Source organism: Triturus cristatus, chromosome 5_1 (assembly GCF_964204655.1).
Source record: "Triturus cristatus chromosome 5_1, aTriCri1.1, whole genome shotgun sequence".
NCBI classification, from domain to species: Eukaryota; Metazoa; Chordata; class Amphibia; order Caudata; family Salamandridae; genus Triturus; species Triturus cristatus.
Genome location: NC_140587.1, coordinates 65,730,059 through 65,751,132, shown reverse-complemented (window position 1 = coordinate 65,751,132; position 21,074 = coordinate 65,730,059). Strand labels below are relative to the sequence as shown.

Below are 21,074 nucleotides of genomic sequence, written 5' to 3'. Positions count from 1 at the left end.
CAGTCGATAAACTTTCTTACATACCACCCTAAACATGCCCCTTCCTGATACCAAATCAGTATGTATTCGCAATTCCAAACTTGCATTCGGTAACATGTTACTGAGTCACAATTTGGGAATGATACATGCCAAAATGCTTTTTTCTGGTCGCAAGCAGCCCGATTCCCTGAATAGGGCTGTTTGCGGCCAGAAAAATAATGGATGCATCTGGCCCTGGATTATTTATTACATTTCACTCTATTTTTCAAAATCGGTGTAAAACTTTTCTCGTGTTGTGTTTCACTTTATTACTGTTTGAAGTGCTGCATAAATTCTTTACACATTGCCTCTAAGTTAAGCATGACTGCTTTTGTGTCAGGCTACCAGAGGATTCAGCACAGGTTAATTTGGGCATGTGACTTTACCCTATCAAGGATTGTGCTTGCTGCTTGAGTAGGGTTTCACACCCCTCAACCAGTAACACAATTTCTTCCAATTATCATTTGTTGACAACATAATTTTATCAGTAAACCAGTGCTTAATTTACAATGGTGGCTTCCAGTGTTCAGCACTGGCACTTAATTGTCAACATTGGTGCTCATGGCAGTCTGCCACAAGGTGGCACTGTCTGGCTAATTTAGAGATGACCACAACAACAGTTAATTATAAATTCACAATAAATTAAAATGACTATTATCTGCTGCCCAAGCCACTCCTATAGCGTTGGGGGCCTGGAATAGTTGGAATTGTCTCACCTGTAGAAGTGTGATGGTTAGTAGTGTGATGGTTAGTAGTGTGATGGTTAGTAGTTGTGTTGTTACTAATATTGGCAGCACGGCAGGGGCAATGTGTGGTGCAAACTGCAGTGGCCTCCTGACAAGAGCCCTGGCACTTATTTATTTTTTTACAAATTAAGCACAGAGTAAACTACATATCATTGCAAATTTAGTAACCATATTGATGTAAAACATGCTCTCTGTGAATGAAAGTGCGGTACCATATAATGCTTTAGTGATATGATGTGACAGTGTGCTCCAAAAAGCACCAAGGGCTACATAACACCTCCCTTACGACTCATTTGCTGCACTTGTTCTTTGTGTGACACTTCTGTCAAATCATATGACTAACATTGATGGCAGCATCCCGACTCTCAACATTATTCCAGCACCACTGAGAGACAGAGAAAGGTGTAATGCTTGATAGTGGGAATCCAGAGTGCACAAGGGTGAACGAAATGGAGTGTCTTTAAAAGTGTTAGGAGGACCAAGGGAAGCCTACATAGAGATAATTGGTGATGTAAAATTCCTCTGGAGGGAATCTAAAGGGTTTACCAAGCGCTGCCATTGCTAATTGGAGATGTGTGTATGTATATGGTATTTCTAATCTTTAAAAGGAAGTGAAGTGCTGGAGATCAGGTAGAGAGAGAATTGAAAGACAAGCTAGTTGACAGTTGAAACAAACAAAAGTTACATGCACCATTACAGTGAGTCTTCATATTTATTTTAGGGGTGGGCGGAAACGTGGAGTTTGATTCGGTGGATTCATGCGGAATTGCATAAAAATTCCACCAGAATCAGGGGAATTCGTGATGGGGTGAATTGGGAATCATGCTCTATTTTCTTACCTCAAAAACAATCTTTGCGTCCAAAAATGGATACAAGGATGCATCTTGCCTAAGAAAACGGCATGTATGTAAGGGCGCTGAATGGTATCTATGTGGTTTGTAAATCTACAGGGACTGTTCAGGGCAGGAAAAGGGAGCCGTCCCTCTTCATTTAGAAACTGCACCCACCAGCGCCCTTCAATCATTGGGGAGAGGAGTTGGGGAGAGGAGTTGGCTTAACGGCTAGGGCGGTTGACCTCGAATCTGGAGAACTGGGTTTGAGACTCGGCAATAACACTGAACATCCTGTGATTCTGGGCAAATCACTTAATCTCCCTGTGCCTAACAAAAATGAATGTGTCTTCATGTAATGCAACTGGTGCTATGTAAAGCACTCCGATACCCGATTCGGGTCAAGTTTGTGCTATATAAAACTCTGTAAAAAAAGAAAGTTGAAAAATCAATCAATCAGGGGTGCACTACTCACCCATTAGTGTCTCAAGGCACTAAGAGGGGGGTAAGTGCAACTTCGTTGGGGTCACCTGAATAGCCAGCTCTTGAGGTCTTTCCTGAACTGGAGCAGAGTAGGGCTTTGCCTGAGGTGGAGGGGGAGGTTGTTCCATGTCTTGGCTGCGTGGTAGGAGAAGGACTTTCCACCCGCTCTGTTCATGTAGATGCGTGGGATGATGGCAAGGGAGAGGTTAGCTGAACTGAGGTTTCTCTTGGGGACGTGGAAGGAGAGATGTTTGTTGAGGTTGTGGAGGGCCTTGTATGCGTGCATGAGCAGCTTGAAGGTTATTTTTTCGACGGGGAGCCGGTGGAGATCGTGGAGGTGTTGGGTGATGTGGTTGTGCTGGGGGATATCAAGGATTAGTCTGGCTGCGGAATTCCGTACGGTCTGGAGCTTGCGGAGGAGTTTTTTGTTGATTCTGGCATAGAGGGCCTTGCCGTTGTCCAGTTTGCAGGTGCTGAGGGCATGTGTGAACGTTTTTCTGTATTTGGGGGGGATCCATCTGAATAGTTAATGGAGTATGTGGAGGGTGTTGAAGCAGGCCGAGGAGACATAGTTGATCTGGCGGGTCATAGCGAGCAATGAGTCCAATATGATGTTGAGGTTACGTGCATGGTCTGTCAGGGTGAGTGGGTTTCCAAGGGAGGGGCCACCAGGTGGTGTTCCAAGCTGAGGGGGTGGCACCGAGGATGAGGACTTCTGTTTTCTCGGAGTTGAGTTCCAGGCAGATGTCCTTCATCCGCGTGGCGACAGCTTTCATCCCTTCTTGAAAGTTGTGCCAAGTGATGTTTGGTTCCTAGGTGAGGGAAAGGGTGAGCTCGGTGTCTTCGGCTTAGGAGACAATTTCGAGCCCGTAGTTTTTGACGATGGTTGTGAGGGAGGCCATATAGATGTTGAAGAGTGTGGGGCTGAGGGAGGATCCCTGGGGTACTCTGCATCTGATCTCTGTCAGTTTTCGGAGGTAGGGTGGCAGTCTAACTCTCTGTGTTCTGCCTGTGAGGAATAAGCATATCCAGTTTAGAGCCTTTCCTGGGATGCCGGCATCGTAGAGTCTGGTGGCTAGTGTGCGGTGAGAGAAGGCTGCAAATAGGTCCAGGAGGATGGCCCTTGTCGAGGAGGGCACGGATGTTGTCAGTGGTGGCAAGGAGGGAGGTGTTGGTGCTGTGGTTCCTGTGGAATCCAGATTGGGAGATGTCTAGGATGTTGTTGGCTTCAATGAGATTTGCTAGCTGGGTGTTGGTGGCCTTTTCGATGACCTTGGCTGTGAATGGAAGCAGCGAGATGGGCCTGAAGTTCTTGGTGGCCATTGGGTCTGTGGAGGGTATCGTCAGAAGGGGGTTGACTTCGGAGTGATTCCAGTCATTGGGAAATGTGGGGTCTTGAGAGAGCAGTTGATCATTTGCCATGGCTCAGGTGTGATGGCTGTGGTGGCCCTGTGTAAGATGTGTGGCGGGCAGGGGTCCTAGGGTGCCCTGGATTTGATCTGGAGGTGAAAGAAGGAGCTGGGACTGTTGCTGAGGTCTTGGGAGGGTGGGACATCTATTGCTTCGCTGTCTGGTTTGGCAAATTCCTGCATGATGGAGTAGAGTTGCTTGGAGTTGTGGGTGTTGGAGAGGATTCTGTCTTGGAGGAAGTTATTTTTTGTGGATTTGATGAGTTGGTGGTGTGCTGTGGTGGCTGTTTTGTAGGCAGTGTGTGCTTCAGGGGTTTTGCTGTTTCTCCATGTCTTTTCAAGTTGTTGGTAGGAGCGCTTGGATTCTTGGAGTGCTGTGGTGAACCAGCTTGCTTTCTTGTTGGGTTGTCCTGTAGCCTTCTGGAGGGGGGCGGGTGTGTTGGCGCAGTTGGTGATCCATTGGTGGAGGTTGCATGCTGCAGTGTTGGCATCTGGCGTCATTTGGAGTGGAGTGCAGGTGAGGGCAGAGGTGAGGTGTTCTTCGTTGACTTCTGCGAGGGAGGCGATGCGCGTGCTTGAGTGCGGTGGATTATCTAAATGAGAAATGGATGCAGTAGTGGTCCGTCCAGAGCAGTTCCGTGGTGTGGCTGAAGAAAATGCGGTTCCCTTCTGAGAAGAAGTGATCGAGTGTGTGTCTTGCTGTGTGGGTGGGGGTATAGACAAGTTGCTTCAATCCCATGTTGGTGAGGTTCTCTAGGAGGGCGGTGGTGTTGGGGGTCGTTGTGGTTGTCCAGGTGGAAGTTTAGGTCTCCGAGTAGTATGTAGTCAGTGGAGGCGAGGGCGTGGGGTGCGATGAGGTCAACACTGGTGTTTGTGAAAGGAGTGCAGGGTCCAGGTGGTCTGCAGAAGAGGGATCCACGGAGCGTTGTTTTGGGGTTGGTCTGGATCTGAAAGTGGAGATGTTCCATGGGGGGTGAGCGTAATCTGGGTCAGTGATTCTCATGCAGAGGGAGCTTTTGCGGATGACAGCAATGCCTCCTCCAGGCGGGTGGGCGGCCTTTCTTTAGGATCTTGTATCAATCTGGGATGACGGCTGTGATGTCGGGTGCGGAGTTGGCATTGGTCCAGGTCTCTGTGAGGAAGGTGACGTCGGGCGCGTGAGTGTTGAGGAGGTCCCAGATTTCTATGGTGTGTCTGTGCAGCGAGCACATGTTGAGGAGGATGCAGTTCAGTGGCTTGTGTTCGCTGGCATCCGGTGTGCTGGGGGCCGCTGCTGGGGTCCTGAGTTTGGTTAAGGTGCTGGGGCAGTGTCGGCAGGAGATCGGGCCTTGGGCGCTGCTCGGTGTCGAGAGCTGCCAGTTGTTGCTGCCTCTGGGGTTGAGAGTGTGGAGTGTGTTGATATCGTAATGGCAGGGTCAAGGGAACTGGTCATGGTCGTGGCCACACAGCAGCTGCCATTAAGTAGGGTTTGGGGTAATGTGGTAAGCTGGGAGGCAGGAGTGGGAGCGACATGCTCAAGCGGGGGGGGGGCACAGGTGCAGTAGCAGTGGGGAGCACCAGAAATGGGACAACCAGAGGTAAAGAGAGAGAATAAGCTAAAACAGAAGGAGTATACGAGAAAGGGCAAAACAGAGGAGCAAAAGAGAAAAGGGCAGACAGAAAGATCAAAAAGAGAAACAAACGGGCACAAAAACCTGAAAACAGAGAAGAGCAGGGTGCTCTTTCACTAGACTACCAGGGATGAGGTGCAGGCAGGAGCCTGTGGGTGGAGGAGAGCCTTGAACATCTACCTGGCACGGAGCTCAGGTTAAAGGGAAGTCCCTCAACGTGGAGCTGCGCGGGGGAGAGCAGTGATACTGACCAGGAAGGTCAGTGGTCTTGCATACTTTTTGAACAGTGCAGGAAGAGGGAGCTGTCCCTCTTTGAATAAAAACCCTGCTCCCTCTCCCTGCCCTAATTATAAATTATTGCAGTGCATACCCCCTCAAATCACTTACATAGTCTGCAGCAATTGCTGCAGAGTATGTAAGGGTGAGGATGAGTATGCACTGCAATGCAGTGGTTTCTAAACAGGGCGAGAACAGGGATCCATTCCTCTATGTTAGGAGACCTCGTGGATTAAACTCTAATCAGCAGTGTTTTTTTCCACACTGTTTAGAAATGAAACCAGATTAATTTCGCTGGCGGAGCAGCAGAATTTATCAGTAATTCCAGGTTATCTGACTAACACGGAATTACCAAATTCCTCTGATTCTGTTGGCAGAATTACATATTCCACCCTGGCTTAAGTTATTCTTGCCAATTTACTGCGTTAAGTGGGTGAGTGCAGGTGGGGGGCACGCCCCCTTGTTTTTGGAGGGTGGGATTGATTTTTCATCCTTAGACTTTGATCTGGAAGAAGAGAGAAGGGTAGAAAATGGGGATAGAGGGAGGAAGAGAAGATGGAATACAGACACAGGATGAAAGAATGGATTAAAAAGAACCTGAAATAATGAAATGAAGAGCAAGGAGTATATGGTGATGGAGGAAAGAGGTATTAGAGAAACTATTTGGAATCAAGACCAGACAGCTTTGGTATTTGGCAGCATGATGTTGTGCAACGCCAGCAGTTGGCTTTTGAGAAACGCTGTGGGCCCCAGAACTGACACTTGCAGAAAAAAATTACATTTTGCTCCTCTATGCTACAAAGGAGTTAGTGAAAGTGAAAAAATGTATTGTTCAGTTAATAAAAACTTACAATAAAACACCTTTATACAATTTTCTTACATTTCATATGTAACCAATCCTGTACCCTTATTTAAAAACCACATAATTAAAAATACTTTTCATCAATTAATAAACGATCAAATCTCTTCATTAACTACTGTTAATCAGTTTCCTCTCTACTATTTCTTTGAACTTCAAAAATCTGCCAGTGAATTGTAAACATTCTCCCTGCAAGCAGGCTTTGAGTGCTTGTCGACATGTTTGGCTATTAAATTCCATCCCCAGCAGTCTTCTACGTTCAACTATTAACCTCTTCAGTGCCCATGACGAGATGGTCTCGTCATGTGCCGCGGTTGCGCTGTGCCCATGACGAGACTATCTCGTCATGAACCCCGCCCGCTAATGCAACGGCCGGCACAGGGCGGGGAAAGGGCGTGGCACTGAAGGGGTTAAAGCTGGGCAGCTACAAATGATATGGCAGATGTCTTCTCTCTTGTAATAACAGAGACGGCACGTCCTTTCACTGCTCAGCTTTATCCAAGCAGGGGTGTCTCCACGAAATTGGCTATTGCCAAATCGGAGTATCATAAACTTCAGCTTAAAGGAGTTAGTGAATACTTTTTTTTTTTCAATGATTTTTCTTGATTTTAACTAGGGAATATCCAGAGCATTAGCATAGTAATCAGGGCATACTTTTGACAGTGCAAATTTAGCAAGAAAATCGAATGGCTTAGGTAGGGGGAGAAGGAAACTCATAATCAATTAACACTTCATGACTACTGGGCAGGGCGTCTCACTGCTTCACTCCGCAGTGCCGCACAGCCGAACATAGGCAAAGTACAACAAGATTATCAAATGGAGACTCAGGCATTGCTCCACAAATCCAGTTCCATGACATATGGCATACCTCTGAAAGAGACAATATGCAATCGGGTACAAAGAACACAGTCAACGAAATAAGGAAAAAAAAAAGAAAAAAGAAAATCCACATGTGACCTGAATAAGAGAACAATACACCAGTGCAACATACAATAGCCGGTCTGGTGTGATAGAAAGTGACATGGATGTAAACATAGGGACATGTTGGGATGTGTGCTGTTGTGTGGTGCAGTCGTGTCGTGCACCTCGGGAGTAGACGTAGGGAGAATGGAATAATGGAATAAATGGGCGAGGGGGAGTGGAGGAGAAAGTAGGCGTGCTGGGGAGGAGACAGTAAGGTAAATGCGGGGTGAGCAACTTTGCGTCTCCAGTAATGCAGCGGGGAAATCAGGGGGGAGGAACGTCCGCAGCAGCCCTAGCCTCGATTGCCGTTAAAAAACTCTGCCATTGCGCAGAGGTGCGCCGCTCTGATTTATGCATTCCAAAACTAGTGCCCTCCGTAGGTCCAGCAGCCACACCATGACCCCGGGGCCCACCTGCGCCTTCCAGGCCATGGCAATCCATCACTTAGTCAAACCTAGAGCAAGATCCAGGAATTTATTCACACCCTTGCGAGTCAAGTTACGTCTCGTAACTCCCAACAGGAAGTGGAGGGGTTCCACCTCCACCCGCGCATCTGTCGCCACTGCAAGCTCAGCAGCCACCTCCAGCCAAAATACGCGCATGGTGGTGCAAGTCCAGACCATGTGGGTAAAAGTAGCTTCCTGATTTCGGCATCCAGGTCAGACATCCCTGGCAGTAGGGTACATGCGTGCCAGTCGATGAGGGGTGAAATACGTATGGTGAAGGTAGTTAAATTTAGTATATTTCACCCTGGCAGTAGTCAAGATAATTTTGGGGTGGGTAAGACATTGTTGCCATTGTTTATTTGACAGGGTAATGGACAGTTCACCGTCCCAATAAGCTCTCAGTGGAAGACATGCAGGAGGATCGTCCAATCTAATGGAGGTATATATGGCTGTCATGGCGTGACACCCGAGCCATGAGCGAGCAGGGTGTGCAGTAAGTGCGAAGTATTAGGTTCCGCCCCGGCAGCATCCCAGGACTGCAAGGACAGGCGAGTCAACAGGGTATGTTGTATAAAGGAGCCCTGTGGCACTCCACACGTTTCCACCAAACCCTCAAATGTCAACAGCTGCGAGTCATTAAACACGTCTCCCCATGGCATACGGGATCTCATCGATCACAATGGGCTGTTCCAGGGCATCTCGGTGGGCTGGGGTGATCTGTGGGAGCTGAACTCCCTCTAAGAATTCCCGGACGCGGACAGGGTCATGTGGGGCCGGGGTTGCCTACAACGTGGTGCAGTACACATGGAAGGAGGAATTAATAGCTGCCTGTGTATTCACCAGGGCCACAGTACCCGTGTATATGGTAGTAATGGGAGGCTGGGTAGCGTCGGATCGAAGGAGCCACGCCAGGAGCTTCCCGGCCATGTCACCCTCTCTGTGCCTGCGCACCAGATACGTTTTGTAATCCAAGGCACACAGGTCATCCATTGTATTCTTATACGCCAATCAAGCCTGGGCGAGGAAGGGGGCAAGTAGGGGATCGTTCGGAATACGCTGCTCATAACTTTGGATCGCAGACTCATGTGTGGCCAGCACCGTAGTCAAGGCTTTACGAGCTCCATATGTGGTCTTGAGGGCATAGCCTTTAAGAACAGACTTGAAGGCATCCCACTCCACCCCTACCGACGAGGCAGTCCCCTCATTCTCCTCAAAGTAGGAGGTGATGAACTCCAGGAGGGTGACCCGATAGGAGGAATCAGCTAGTGCTGCCCCAGGCAAGCGCCAAGTCGAGATCGCAGGACGTTGAGCACTCCAGGTCAGGTTCAGTTGTAAGGGTGAATGGTCAGAGAGCACGCGTGCCAAAAACTCAGCATGTACCACACTGTGCAGAGCACCATCCGAGCAGATCACCATGTTGATCCGCATATACAAGTCATGCAGTGCCGAGTAATGAGAGTATACGCGCGCCTGCGAATGTAGAGTTAGTGAATACTTAAGCATGCCTTGAGGGAAGCATCTGAAATGAATAAATTGATGATGGTTGATACTTTGGCTAGGAAGCAGGAGATAAGATGGGCTGAACAGGGAGAACGTGATGACAGAATTGCAAGCACAGTGGTCAGATTAAAATGGTGAATAAGGAAAGGGATTCCTAATTCATGATAAAAAGAGAGATCTAGGGCATAGTAGAGAGCAGGTGCATATGCTAGATGACAGATTAGGTAGCCCTCCTTCCCAGGATGATGAAGAGGAGTGTGTTAAGGCTGGTTGATATAGACAAGGCAGGGAGATATGCGAACACAGAGAATGTAGTCTTTCCTGGGAATGAGTCAGTGTTTATTTTGTAGAAGAATAAGTGCCTGTGGGCAAAGCTCTGCTCAGAAGCACGAGGCCGAAATAATTAAATGTCAGCTCACTGAATACCAAGGCTGTGAAGTCTTGTACCCACCTCATGCCCCTTTAATCGACTACCAGGTACATTCTGCCTGTCTGATCCCACTCTTGCATGGTCCTCATTTCTCCTTTTGTATCCGCTTTTCTTTCTTCCTCCTTCTTTTGCCTTTGTGCATTTTTTCCTCTCTTTCTCTGGATCAAGGCCCTTGGGGAAAAATAAGTGCAGGTCTCCAAAAATGAGCACCGGTGGGCCCCGCCAGCAACTATTGGCTCAAATTCGGCACTAGAAACAGCACATTGACACTTAAAGAGAACCTGTTCAGTGCACACTGGTGTGGTTAGCAAAGTATTAGCAAAGTTTGTATTGAAAATAGAGTAGGGTATAGCAGAGCCTACTTGTAGAAGACATATCTTATTTTAGAAACCTCACTAGGATACATTTATACATTCTAGGTGTAGTTTCTGGATGAAGAACATTTCAGAAGGGTAATGGTTTGCAGCTTGGACAGGCTGGCAAAGGGTCATGAGACTTATGGAACAGGTCACCCATTGTTGATAGGAAGACGCTTGGATCAGAAGGATGGAGAGAAGTTCAGGTGGTAAGTTCTCAGGACTGAGGCGAGTTTAGGCATGGGAAGAGTCAGTGGTCCCAATGGAGGGGGATCAGTTAGGATAGAAATGAGGAGGGATTTATTGTATGAGTTTGCTTTATGTGAAGTAATGTACCCATATTCAACAATATTTTTAAGCCTTTATCGCATAATTCAAAGCATCCTTTTCCATATGTACCTGTATTTATGTTCTTTTGAGCTACATAAACCAAATATATTTAAATTTGATAACGATGTCAAAACAAATTAATAGCCTCTTTATTAAATGTGGCCATCTGTAAGGCAATGGCTTTTTGCAAGTCCACCCCCACATTATGACTATTAGGTACTGATTTTTCGAGTCTGAGAAACATTGAGACCTAGGCCTCAGTGCTAGCGCTCTGACTCTGAAGAGTTATATGTATGATATTGACTTCACCCAATCGGAATACGTTAACTTACTTATCGATCGCCAATACATGATTCCAGGTGTAGCTTTACCCTTCACTTTAAGTGTCCCTCGTAGACTGAAGTACCATTTGTGCCACCTAAGTTTTGACAATGCAAAGCATGACTCTCAGCCTGCCATTACAGACTGGCAGTTAGTTTTTCTTTCAGGGAGATGCAGGTGAAAGAAGGCTGAGCAGAGTTAAGAGATAAATGATTAATATCAATTTAAGAATTTCATAAGCAAAGGAGAGCTGAGCAGAGACCATAGTTTGAAGGTTTGCGATCCCTGGTCCGTTGACTGGTGGGTTCCTGAAGGAGTAACTTTGTATTTCCTTGGGCTTTCCTGGTTGCTCCAGACGTGCCCCGACTTACTACCAAGTAGTGGGTCCCACAGACCTTGCTGGTCTGCACCGAAGCATCTTTCTCGTTTCTGCGTGGATTGCTGTTGCCAAGGCTTGTTGTGTCCAATCGGGGCACCGACACTGCAGCACTCGACATCCTTTGTGGGACAGCTCAAATCCAGCTCCTGGTTGTCCTCAACACCTCCTGGTCCTCGTGGCTGAAGAGTCAAGCTTCACCTCTTTCACCTGAGATCACCCAACATCGATGGGCATCTGCTCATCGCCTTCCTGGTCACTGGCTAGTGACCCAGACTCTGTCCTCTCTGCTTTCAGGTTCTTCTCATCTTTGATCCAGGCTTGGATCTCTTCGGACACTTCGCATCTTCACAGCAGCAACACTTCTACGCCAGCTCCCATTGAAATCGACGACGCGACCCGACACCAAAAGGCACCTATGCACCCGGCTTCCCTGGGAGACGTAACACGAGTACTTGCCAGTGACCAGGGGCACGATAGACGAATGCCCACCGATGTCTGGTGTTTCATGTGAAAGAGGTGAAGCTTGACTCTTCAGCCACGAGGACAAGGAGGTGTTGAGGACAACCAGGTGCTGGATTCGAGCTGTCTCACGTAGGATGTCGAGTGCTGCAACGTCGGGGCCCGGATTGGACACAACAAGCCTTGGCAACAGCAACCCACGCAGAAAGGAGAAAGATGCTTCGGTGCATACCAGCAAGGTCCGAGGGACTCCACCAGCAAAAAGGGGTGAAGGCACGACTGGAGCAACCAGGGAAGCCCAAAGAAAGTCAAAGTTACCTTCACAGGGATCCACCAGTCGACGGACCAGGGATCGCAAAGGGACCTCGAGAGGAATCACAAAATGGCGGCCCACGGGTCACTCGGAGTTGGTAGGCAGACAATCTTCAGTGGATTCTCTGATTGCGGTCTGGGCTACAAGTAACTCAATGCACAGCCTCAGTGGATGTCGAGAAGCTGATGCACTTGCAAATGTGCACGGTGTCCAGGGGTTCCGGTTCCATGGTACCCACGAGGGCTACGGTTCTCAGCATTGCTGGGGACTCGTTTCAGCCTCTGGGGAGTCCGGAAATCTACCTCTGGTGTTGCAAGGTCTTCGGCGTCCGGCGGGAGCTTCGGAGATGCAGACCGGACAGATGCCTCTTGGCTGCTTGCCAAGCAGGGAAGTAACTCCTTTACTCCAAGTGAGATTTTTCAGTCATCTGGCATTGAACAGATCGTCAAAGTTCCGGGATTCAGTTTCAGAGTTTCGTCCAGGGATATCTAAAATTCTGGTTACAGAGGTTCCTTCTTTACACCCAAGGAAGAGGTTGGACTAACTCAGGGTACCCACCTATGGGAGGGTTTGGAAAGAGGGGTGGCTGCACCCATTTCCTTTGTCCAGTTTCGCACCAGAGCAGGGGCTGGTAACCCCTGAACCGGTTTGAGCTGGACTATGCACAGGGACACCAAATGTGCCCACAGTGCAGAACTTCAAAGCACTCTCAGGGTGCACCCACCCAGCCCCAATACACTAAAGCCTGTTTGGGAGGTGGTAACACCTCCCTGTGACAGGAAACCTATTGTCCAGGCCTCCCCTGCCGTAGTTTCGGTCAGCAGCAGGAGGCCGGACTCGTGTCTGTGGCTGCAGCATCCATTTTGTGATGCCAGGGCTCTGTTAAGTTTGTACTGGGTATACAGGTGCTGTCATGTCTCTCCCTCTAGAAAGGTGGGATCTTACTCCCAGACCAATTACTGGTGTGGGGGTATGATTCCAAGGTGTTTGACACCAAGCACGACATGTTTCCGTGCAGCCAGTCCAAAGTTAGCCTTTACCGTTATAGTTATAATGCACTTAAGAGTATATAGTCAGACTGCATCACAGACAACCCCGGAGAAGAGATTCCGAAGGCTGCAGAAGGGCTCTGCTCATGCATGGGCACCCTCCCACCCAAGACCAAGCACCCGGCCTTCTGGATTGATAAGGTCTGCCATAGGTGTGACTGATAGGTTTATATGTGCAGTGATAGGTAGGCGAGATATAGTGAACCTGTATCTCAGTAAGGGGTGCATGCACCCCCATACCCAGGCTGCAGTAGCAGACCTGTGGTGTCATTTTGGAGGACTTCCCAGGGGTGGCATAATACATGCTTCAGCCCCTGGTAGGCCTCTGGGGTATCTATGCCCTGGGTACATAGTATACCATATACCTGGGACTTATAAGGGCACCCCAGAATCCAATCTGTGGTGTACCTAAGGTACTGGGAATCAATTTATAAGAGAAAGCAGATAGGCCGGGCTCCTGAATAGCAGGATCCCAGTCAAACTAAGTCAGCAAGCATAGGCATAGCCAATAGGTCTCGCCTTTGGGACCTTATAAGTGTTTAGCCATGTAACACTTGATGTTGTTGCACCAAGGATATTGTACTGGATAACTAAACACTTATAAGTTCCCAAAAGGCAAGACCTATTGTCTATGCCAATGCTTGTTTTATTTTTAACGGACAAGCAGTGCTGTCAGGCTCCGGCTGCCACTTAGAGGTGTAGAGAGAGAGGTGTGTAGAGAGAGAGAGACACAGAGAGAGGTGTGTAGAGAGATAGAGAGAGGTGTGTAGAGAGAGAGAGAGAGAGAGTGGCACACAACGTCGTAACAGGGGAACTGGAGTCCAAGTTGTCAAGGGCTGTAGCTCCTTGTGAGGACTTACAGAAAACCTGGGTTTCAGCCAAAAGCACTAGTCAGGATGGGACTTGTAGTTTCACCTTTCTCACGAGTCCGAGCATGCTTACTTCTTTTTGCTGAAAAAACAGGACTGGGTGAAAATCACCACTGTGATGGTGACCCGGTAGCAGTTGACAGCCATGTGAAGACGTGAGAGCAATAAACTTACATATCAGATTATTTGTGATTGGTCCCAGTCACAACGTTTCACGATGCAGATTGAGGAGGTGATGTAGGTCCCTGAAGCCTCTTTCATCCATGCCTTCTTCAGATTGCAGTCAAAAGTCTTAGGGGTTACTCTAGAGGGGGTTCACTGCGCTTCTTTAATATACCTACTCACTTGACATGCTTTTTGGCCTTCCTAATTCTGCTCGCAGGATTTACCTGTGAAACTTTGGTCTCATAGAAGCAAACAGGATGTTGGGGACAGTCTACCCATTTCCCGAGCTGCCTTCAGTGCACAAATACAGATATGGTCAACTGTTTTGGGTCTGTTGACATTATGAGAGGCATTGGTCTCATCCTTGTCACAATCTCCGGCTGAAAGAACGATGGCAAACATGTGGTGGTGCTGCTTGGCGGCTGCAGGGCTATGAGCGATAGTGCTGTGCAGTGAGAGCAGGATCGAGTTGGCCCGAAGTCTTTCCACAATCCCCAAATCATTAGGAAAGTATTATCTACCGTGAGTATAAGTCAATAGTGAGTCGCTCCTCCATACCACAAAGCATGCTTGTGACATTACGCTCTCTGATAAGCTACCCCTATTTACTGGCTTCATATCACCTACCCACCTTTCACAAAAAACAAACCTAGCCAGAACAGCGTGGTATAATAGCCGGCGTAATACTGTCCATATCGCCATCTAGGCCTGCCCACACACCAGCTGAGTACTTCACTGCTAATGAAATGGAAACACCGCCTAGTACTCGCTGCAACCTACCAAAGACACTGAATAAAGCGCTATGAAAGGGACAAAAATACTTTTTTACAGTTTTGTGTACAGAGCAAGTGAGGGAATAAGAATGTTGGGACCCGTGTGAACGAAGCACCAGCTGGTGTCCCCTGGGTGATTTCCGGCAGGCCGAGCCAGGTGACTTTAGGGCTAGGGTAGGGAGGGTCGGGGCTAAAAGGCTCGAGCTATCGGCAACAGCTTGATGTAATTAGGCACATCTAGGGAGCGGCTGCAGCGATTTGGGAAACTTCGCTAGGCCCACCCACTCTCCCATTGTCTTATAAGGGTTTGGAAGGTTTGTACTGCTTTAATTTTAAGTGAAGGAATTGCGCTGCAAAAGGTAATGGTTTGCCACGGCTGTTGTGGTTTGGAGGGTCGGGTGCGGGCGGGGGAGAAAGTTCTGGGGCGTCGGAACAACACTAGGGGAGTTTGCTTGTGCAGGACTGCTGAGGACGTGATTGAGAGAGACTGGGGAGTGCAATGAAAAGGCTGTGGGCCCGATTCACAGAATTAACTTAAGACAAAATCCTAAACTTACTACTTTTGGTATTCACAGAATGGATTTACGACTACTAACTTTACGTCCGCACTCGGGCCGGAAATTGCGGCCCGGAGGCAGAGCTTTCGGCCTGGGGGCGGAGCTTCCGGCCCAGAGGCGGAGCTTCCGACCCGGAGGTGGGGATTCCAGTCAGTGGCAGAGATTTAGCCATGGCTGAAATCTCCACCTCCGGGCCGGAAGCTCCGCCTCTGGGCCGGAAGCCCCGCCCCCGGGCCGGAAGCTCCGCCTCCGGGCCGGAATTTCCGGCCCGAGTGCGGACGTAAAGTTAGTAGTCGTAAATCCATTCTGTGAATACCAAAAGTAGTAAGTGCATTCTGTGAATACCAAAAGTAGTAAGTGCATTCTGTGAATACCAAAAGTAGTAAGTTTAGGATTTTGTCTTAAGTTAATTCTGTGAATCGAGCCCTATGAATGGAGGAGGAAGGAAAGAGGTGGAAGAGTGTGAGGCTTGTTGGTGCACTGTTAAAATAACAAGTGGAATGTGTAGTTATTGCAAGAAGCAGCTTTCAAAGATGTTTGCAATTATATTAGTTGCAACCAGTAAGGAAACGTGAAAGTTTGCACCATTTGCAGGGCACTTAATAAAACAAGCATTGGACGCGCGGTCGTGAAAGTGATCGCTTGTGCACGGGATTGATTAAAAAACACAAGTGTGCGCTCCTCGCGCTGCAAGTTAAAAACAAGCGCGTACCTCACGCGGCAGCAGGGGAAGGGGAGAGAGGAGGGGGCCTGCGCCGGTTTCCCTTGCAGGAGCGAGCAGCAAGACGCGATAATTGCTAACATATGGCACCGCTGCTCGCTCCCGTAAGGGAATCGCCAAACGTGCACGCGTTGCCATTGAAAGCAATGCAACGCATGCACGTTTTTGCCTACAAAAGTGTAGCGATGGCTAAAGGTCTTTTTCCAAAGCAGCACATACGCGCTGTGTAGGCGAGACCTAAAAAGAATCCAAACAACGGACAAAAAGAGGGGGCAACCAGGCAGTCAGATTCCACCTTCCTACACAGAGTAGAGCTCTTACAAAGTTTAGTGTTAGAGATCTGAGAGAGCAGGTTATTGTCTCTCGTTAAATATTGGTTTGAACCCAGCGAAACAATTATTTATTAAGATTACCGTAGCATTCAGTGACAATTTACTCATGCATATATGGATTGACAAATGCCCCCACGTGGCCAGGTCCCAAAATGGGCATATATTTCACTATGTAATTTAACAAAGATGATCTATTAATGAAGAAGGCACATGGGAGAAGAAGCAAGACATTGACAAGTAGGTACAGCCACCTACTGCTGGAAGCCCCCTGGGGGCTGCTCTTACCCTATGTTTTAGATGGACCATCTAGAGCCCATGTGAGGCTGTGAAAGGTAAACAGTTCCAAGATACTTACCTCAAAGTACACCTCTGACCATGAGTGCGCTGATGCCCGCTGCCAGGGAGAGCAGCGTGTAGCTGATCTTCGCACTGTTCGCTCCATTGCACAGGTTACAGCTGCAGCAGGTAGTTTTAGCTGTCGCACCATAAGCAGTGACCGTGCCCGCCGAGCAGGAGGACGCACAGCTCTTGGTGATGAATGAAGCCCCTGTGAAGAAATACAAGGATTATTCAAAATGTACTCAAAGTCTGAGGAAATTCGATTTTCGATCTCGCTTGTATTCAGCCACCATTTTGTGTTCCACCGCCATTTTGTGTTGCCCTCACTCAGGCAGCACAATGAACGAAGTTTTTCTGCTGATCTTACTGCAACGTGTCAAATAACCTTCTGCCTCTGTTTACGAGACTGATGTCAGGGACTGGCTGAGTCCACTAATCCTCGTCTGGTTTGACTAAACCCTGTCTCAACTGTCTGTCGGTTCACACCATTCTTTCCTGACTTTATCTTATCTTCTGGCCTTCGCTATTCTCTACTTGTATTCTCTCATTTCACAACTGTCCTCCAAAGCATACAAATATGTCCTGCCACCTGCAAGTTGAGTTGTAGACACTACCACTGATTAACTTGTGGGGAGGGGTGACAAAAACAGTTGGAAGAGAGGTTTATTTGGGTTACTTGATATCTTGTTTTCAAACTTTTCTCATTGGTTATATCTTGTTTTCAAACTCTTCTCATTGGATAACCATGTATGCATTGGGAGTGTTCTTGGTGAATCTATGTGCTATAAAAGATCGGGCGCCACGGAGTAAAGTGGCAGTCTCCTAAGAACATACTGAGTGTCCTTCTGGGACAACTGTACTTAGCTGCAGCTAATAAACCCGATCTTCTACGCTCAACAGAATGTCCTGTGTCTCTGTTCAAAAAAGCAGGTGAACTCAGGAGATTAAGGCGTGCCCTGCGCCACCAGGCCCATAAGGCCCTGGTTCTTCAATTGGTGCCCTCTGTGAGGTGGCTTCAGAGGTAGCAGTTCTGCCTGAGGGTCGTGAGGAGCCCCGCAAGAAAATTCTGGAGGAATCGCGAACCACGTCAAGCGACCCCTGTATGTCGAAGTGGTCCGAAGGTCTTTTTCAGCGCGGTTTCTCCTTCCTGACGGCTGCTGACGACTGCTGCCCTGACTGCCGCCTTGCTTTGGCCCCTTTTGGTGATGTATGGTATCGCGAGACGTTAGACGGGCCTCTGTTGGCGTAAGAAGACACTTAGTTAAGTATTGGTGGGTAGCTCCCACTATTTTTGTTTTGATTTGGGTCTTTGATTTGGCTATTGCAAAAGCCGAAGCCGAGGGGTGAGTACGTTTGTGCTATATTATTTGATTTAACCCCTTGATGTTTGTGAACAGTCCAGTGAAATAACGATGCCTGGTCTGAGTAAGTTTAGAAAGTTTTGTTGTTTTGGTCGTGATAGGGATTCCCGGCTGGAGGACTCTTGTCCAATTCCTCCGGTTGAAACTCCCACTTATGAGCTTTATTCTAAACATGGTATTGGCCCCATTGCCTTTAATGAGGCATGGATCCGATACACAAAGAACGATGGTGTTCTACAGTGGCCACAGAATGGTAGCTTTGAGCCTGACATATTAGATAATTTGGAAGCAATTTTGTTTAAAAGAAAAGCCCGGCCGGCAATGTTTGACTCTTTCCGCCTCTGGCGTAAGGCAATACGAGATAAGAAAACACAAAGTATGACGATTATACAGGCTGCCCAGCAGTTTAAAGATAATGAGATTAATCATGAGATGGAAATTTCAGAGAGACAGCATCGTATGGCGATAGATAAATGCTATCCGGTGTTGCCTATTTCCCCTTCTGATAAAAGTAAGGATCCGGAGGAAGACCCTTTGATGTCTCACTTATTGAGATTGCCTCCTCCCTATGTACAAGGTGCTAATGCACCCCCATTGTTACAACCAGTTCAGCCATTAGTTGAGCCTCCGCCAGCTCCGGCTTTTCCGCATTTGCCCCTTCCGGTAGTGCCACCCCCACCTCTTCCGCCACCGACTTCTTTGCCTCCGTTTCCTGAACATCAATCTCCTTTGCCTTCGGCTCCTCTTATAACTGTTAATTCTTCTGTTAGTTCACCTAATACCTTGTCCCCTGTTCTTATGTCTAATTCTCCTACTGTGCGCAAACGAATCACAGATACTGTCTCTGGGTTTCTGTCTCCTTTCTTTGAGACTTTGAATATGTCTCCGGCTTTTTCTCGAAGACAGTCTCGCAGTCAACTCCCAGGTTCCGACGAACGGGTGGTATTGGACTCTCTCGCTCGCAAATGGATCGAGAAGGGTCCCCTGTATAGTGTGAAAGATATCATGACCACCTTTCATCAGTGGGAGGCGCCCACACAGAGATATGTATTTAATGTTATGTGTGACACTCTCGCTAAAGAATGGGAGGATATGGATTTGGGTTTACTTCCTCAGGGTTTGTTAGATGTTCAGGCTAATTTCGATAAGGGACTCATTGTGGGTTCTAAGGTTGAGGATGCCGTAAGGACACTTGTCACTTTTAGGTCCTTATTTTCCTCACAGACGTTTTTTGATTCCGATCCTGCTGTTAGGCTGACATCCAAACATTATCCCATGAGAGAGGTTCCTCCAGTGTGGAGAGAAGCGGTTGCACAAGCAGGTGCTAATCCAGCTGTTCCCGCGCACTTCCAGCGTATATGGGTACATGTCCCCTGAAAGAGATCTGAAGTTTTGGCTCTTAAACAGTCTCTACCGGATCCCCGTAAAAACCCTGCTGGCTATTATAAGGAGTTGTCCCAGACTGTTGATGCCTGTATTATGAATTTAGCCGATATTGATATGTTGATGGGAAATGTAGTCCCACAAGCATTATGGGCTCGGATTCGTAGAGAGGATCACGCCCAAGCATTGGGTGGCGATTGGGCTGCTATAACTGCCGCGGATGCAGCCCAAGTGGGTGGTGCTAAGCCTGATGTTTTGATTTCAGAACTCCCTGGTAGGATTATTACTTTAATGAAAACGATGATGCCCGCATTGCGAGTTAATTGGGATAAATTAGCTGCGTGTAAGCAGAAGAAAGATGAGAGTGTCTCTGATTTCTTCACTCGTTTTGAGGAGACGTTTATTGATCACAGTGGTCAGGATATGACTACGGAGGGTGGACAGCGATTATTTGTAGATAAATTCGCATTTAATTTGCTTCCCGAACTGTCACATAAGTTGAAAGACTCCGAGAGTTCATGGGCTGTTTCTTCTTCTGCCCAGATATTGGCTACTGCTCAATATTATGAGAACAGGGATAAAGAGGAGAAAGATAAGCAAGAGAAGAAGACGAAAGAATTAAAAACAAGGGTTCTTCTGCAACAAGCTTATCCTCCTCGTTATGCTCAGCGCCAGTTTCAACAGCCTCCACAGTTTCTGAGGGTGTATCAAAAGCCTGAGCCCTTTATTCCGCGACCTTTATTAGGTCCTAACCAATGTGCCTATTGTAGAGAGGAAGGTCATTTTAAGAATAGCTGTCCGGTTTTATTGCAACGTAAGGGAGAACTATCTGCTCCACGAGGCCGTGGTGGTTTCCAGATAATATACAGGGGTAGAGGTCGAGGTGTGATGCCTCAAGAACAGCGTTCCTTACCCCCTCCAAATTCTACGAACTACTTCGATCAGAAGAATACTCAGTCTACACATTATTACAATGATGATTATCATGTTGAAGGTGAAAATGAGCGCCTTCTTGCTAACTAGGACAGCCATAGACAAAGTGAGGGAGTTGTATCGATTCCAGTAAATCAGGATGGGCCTTATGTCAATGTCACTACAATGGGTGTTTCAGAGCCATTTCTTTTAGATACTGGTGTGATGAGAAGTTCTATCATTCACTCTAAACTCCCTGGGGCACCTTTGTCTGGCTTAACAAATGTATCGGTAGGATTTTCTGGCACCCCAGTTCATAACCCGGTCTCCTGTCCTTTGCCTATTTCAATTGGCCCTTATGATATGGAAGCTCCTCTTCTTTTAACGACTGGTTGCGGCGAGAATCTGTTGGGTTTGGATCTATTGAAAAGAATGCATGCAACGATATATTGTTCTCCTTCTGGTGTGCATCTTACTTTAGGGCAGAAATTGAATTCTTCAATGTATTTGTCTAAAGATCAATTCCCACCTGAATTGCTTTCCCTTCCTGCAACGCTCTGGGCTACGGGTCCAAATGATGTTGGTTGTCTTGAGATCCCGCCTTATGTTGTTACTCTCAAGCACAATGCTAAATTGCCACGCATTCCTCAATACAGAATTTCCAATGAAGGTGAAAGAGCGCTTTTGGATATCATTTATGATTTGGTTCAGAAGGGTGTGATTGAGGAAACGAGAGGAAATGTATGTAATAGTCCTATTCTTCCTGTTTTTAAACGCACTGATCCTTCTAAGCCTCCTGTTTATCGTTTTGTGATTGATCTTCGGGAGGTCAATAAAATTGTTGTACCACAGTTTCCTGTTGTTCCCGATATCACTGCCCTGTTA

At 47.6% G+C, this 21,074-nt stretch overlaps 1 protein-coding gene across 1 annotated transcript in view; it reads right to left on the bottom strand.

Annotated features, from left to right (window-relative positions):
* LOC146830192 (lymphocyte antigen 6E-like) overlaps positions 1 to 21,074 on the bottom strand; it is a 116,908-nt gene that overhangs the window by 8,985 nt on the left and 86,849 nt on the right. The window contains exon 3 of the mRNA XM_085604026.1: positions 16,550 to 16,741. Within this exon, the coding sequence (XP_085460152.1) occupies positions 16,551 to 16,741 (191 nt within the window). The 3' untranslated portion in view covers position 16,550. The remainder of the gene's footprint in view (positions 1 to 16,549; positions 16,742 to 21,074) is intronic.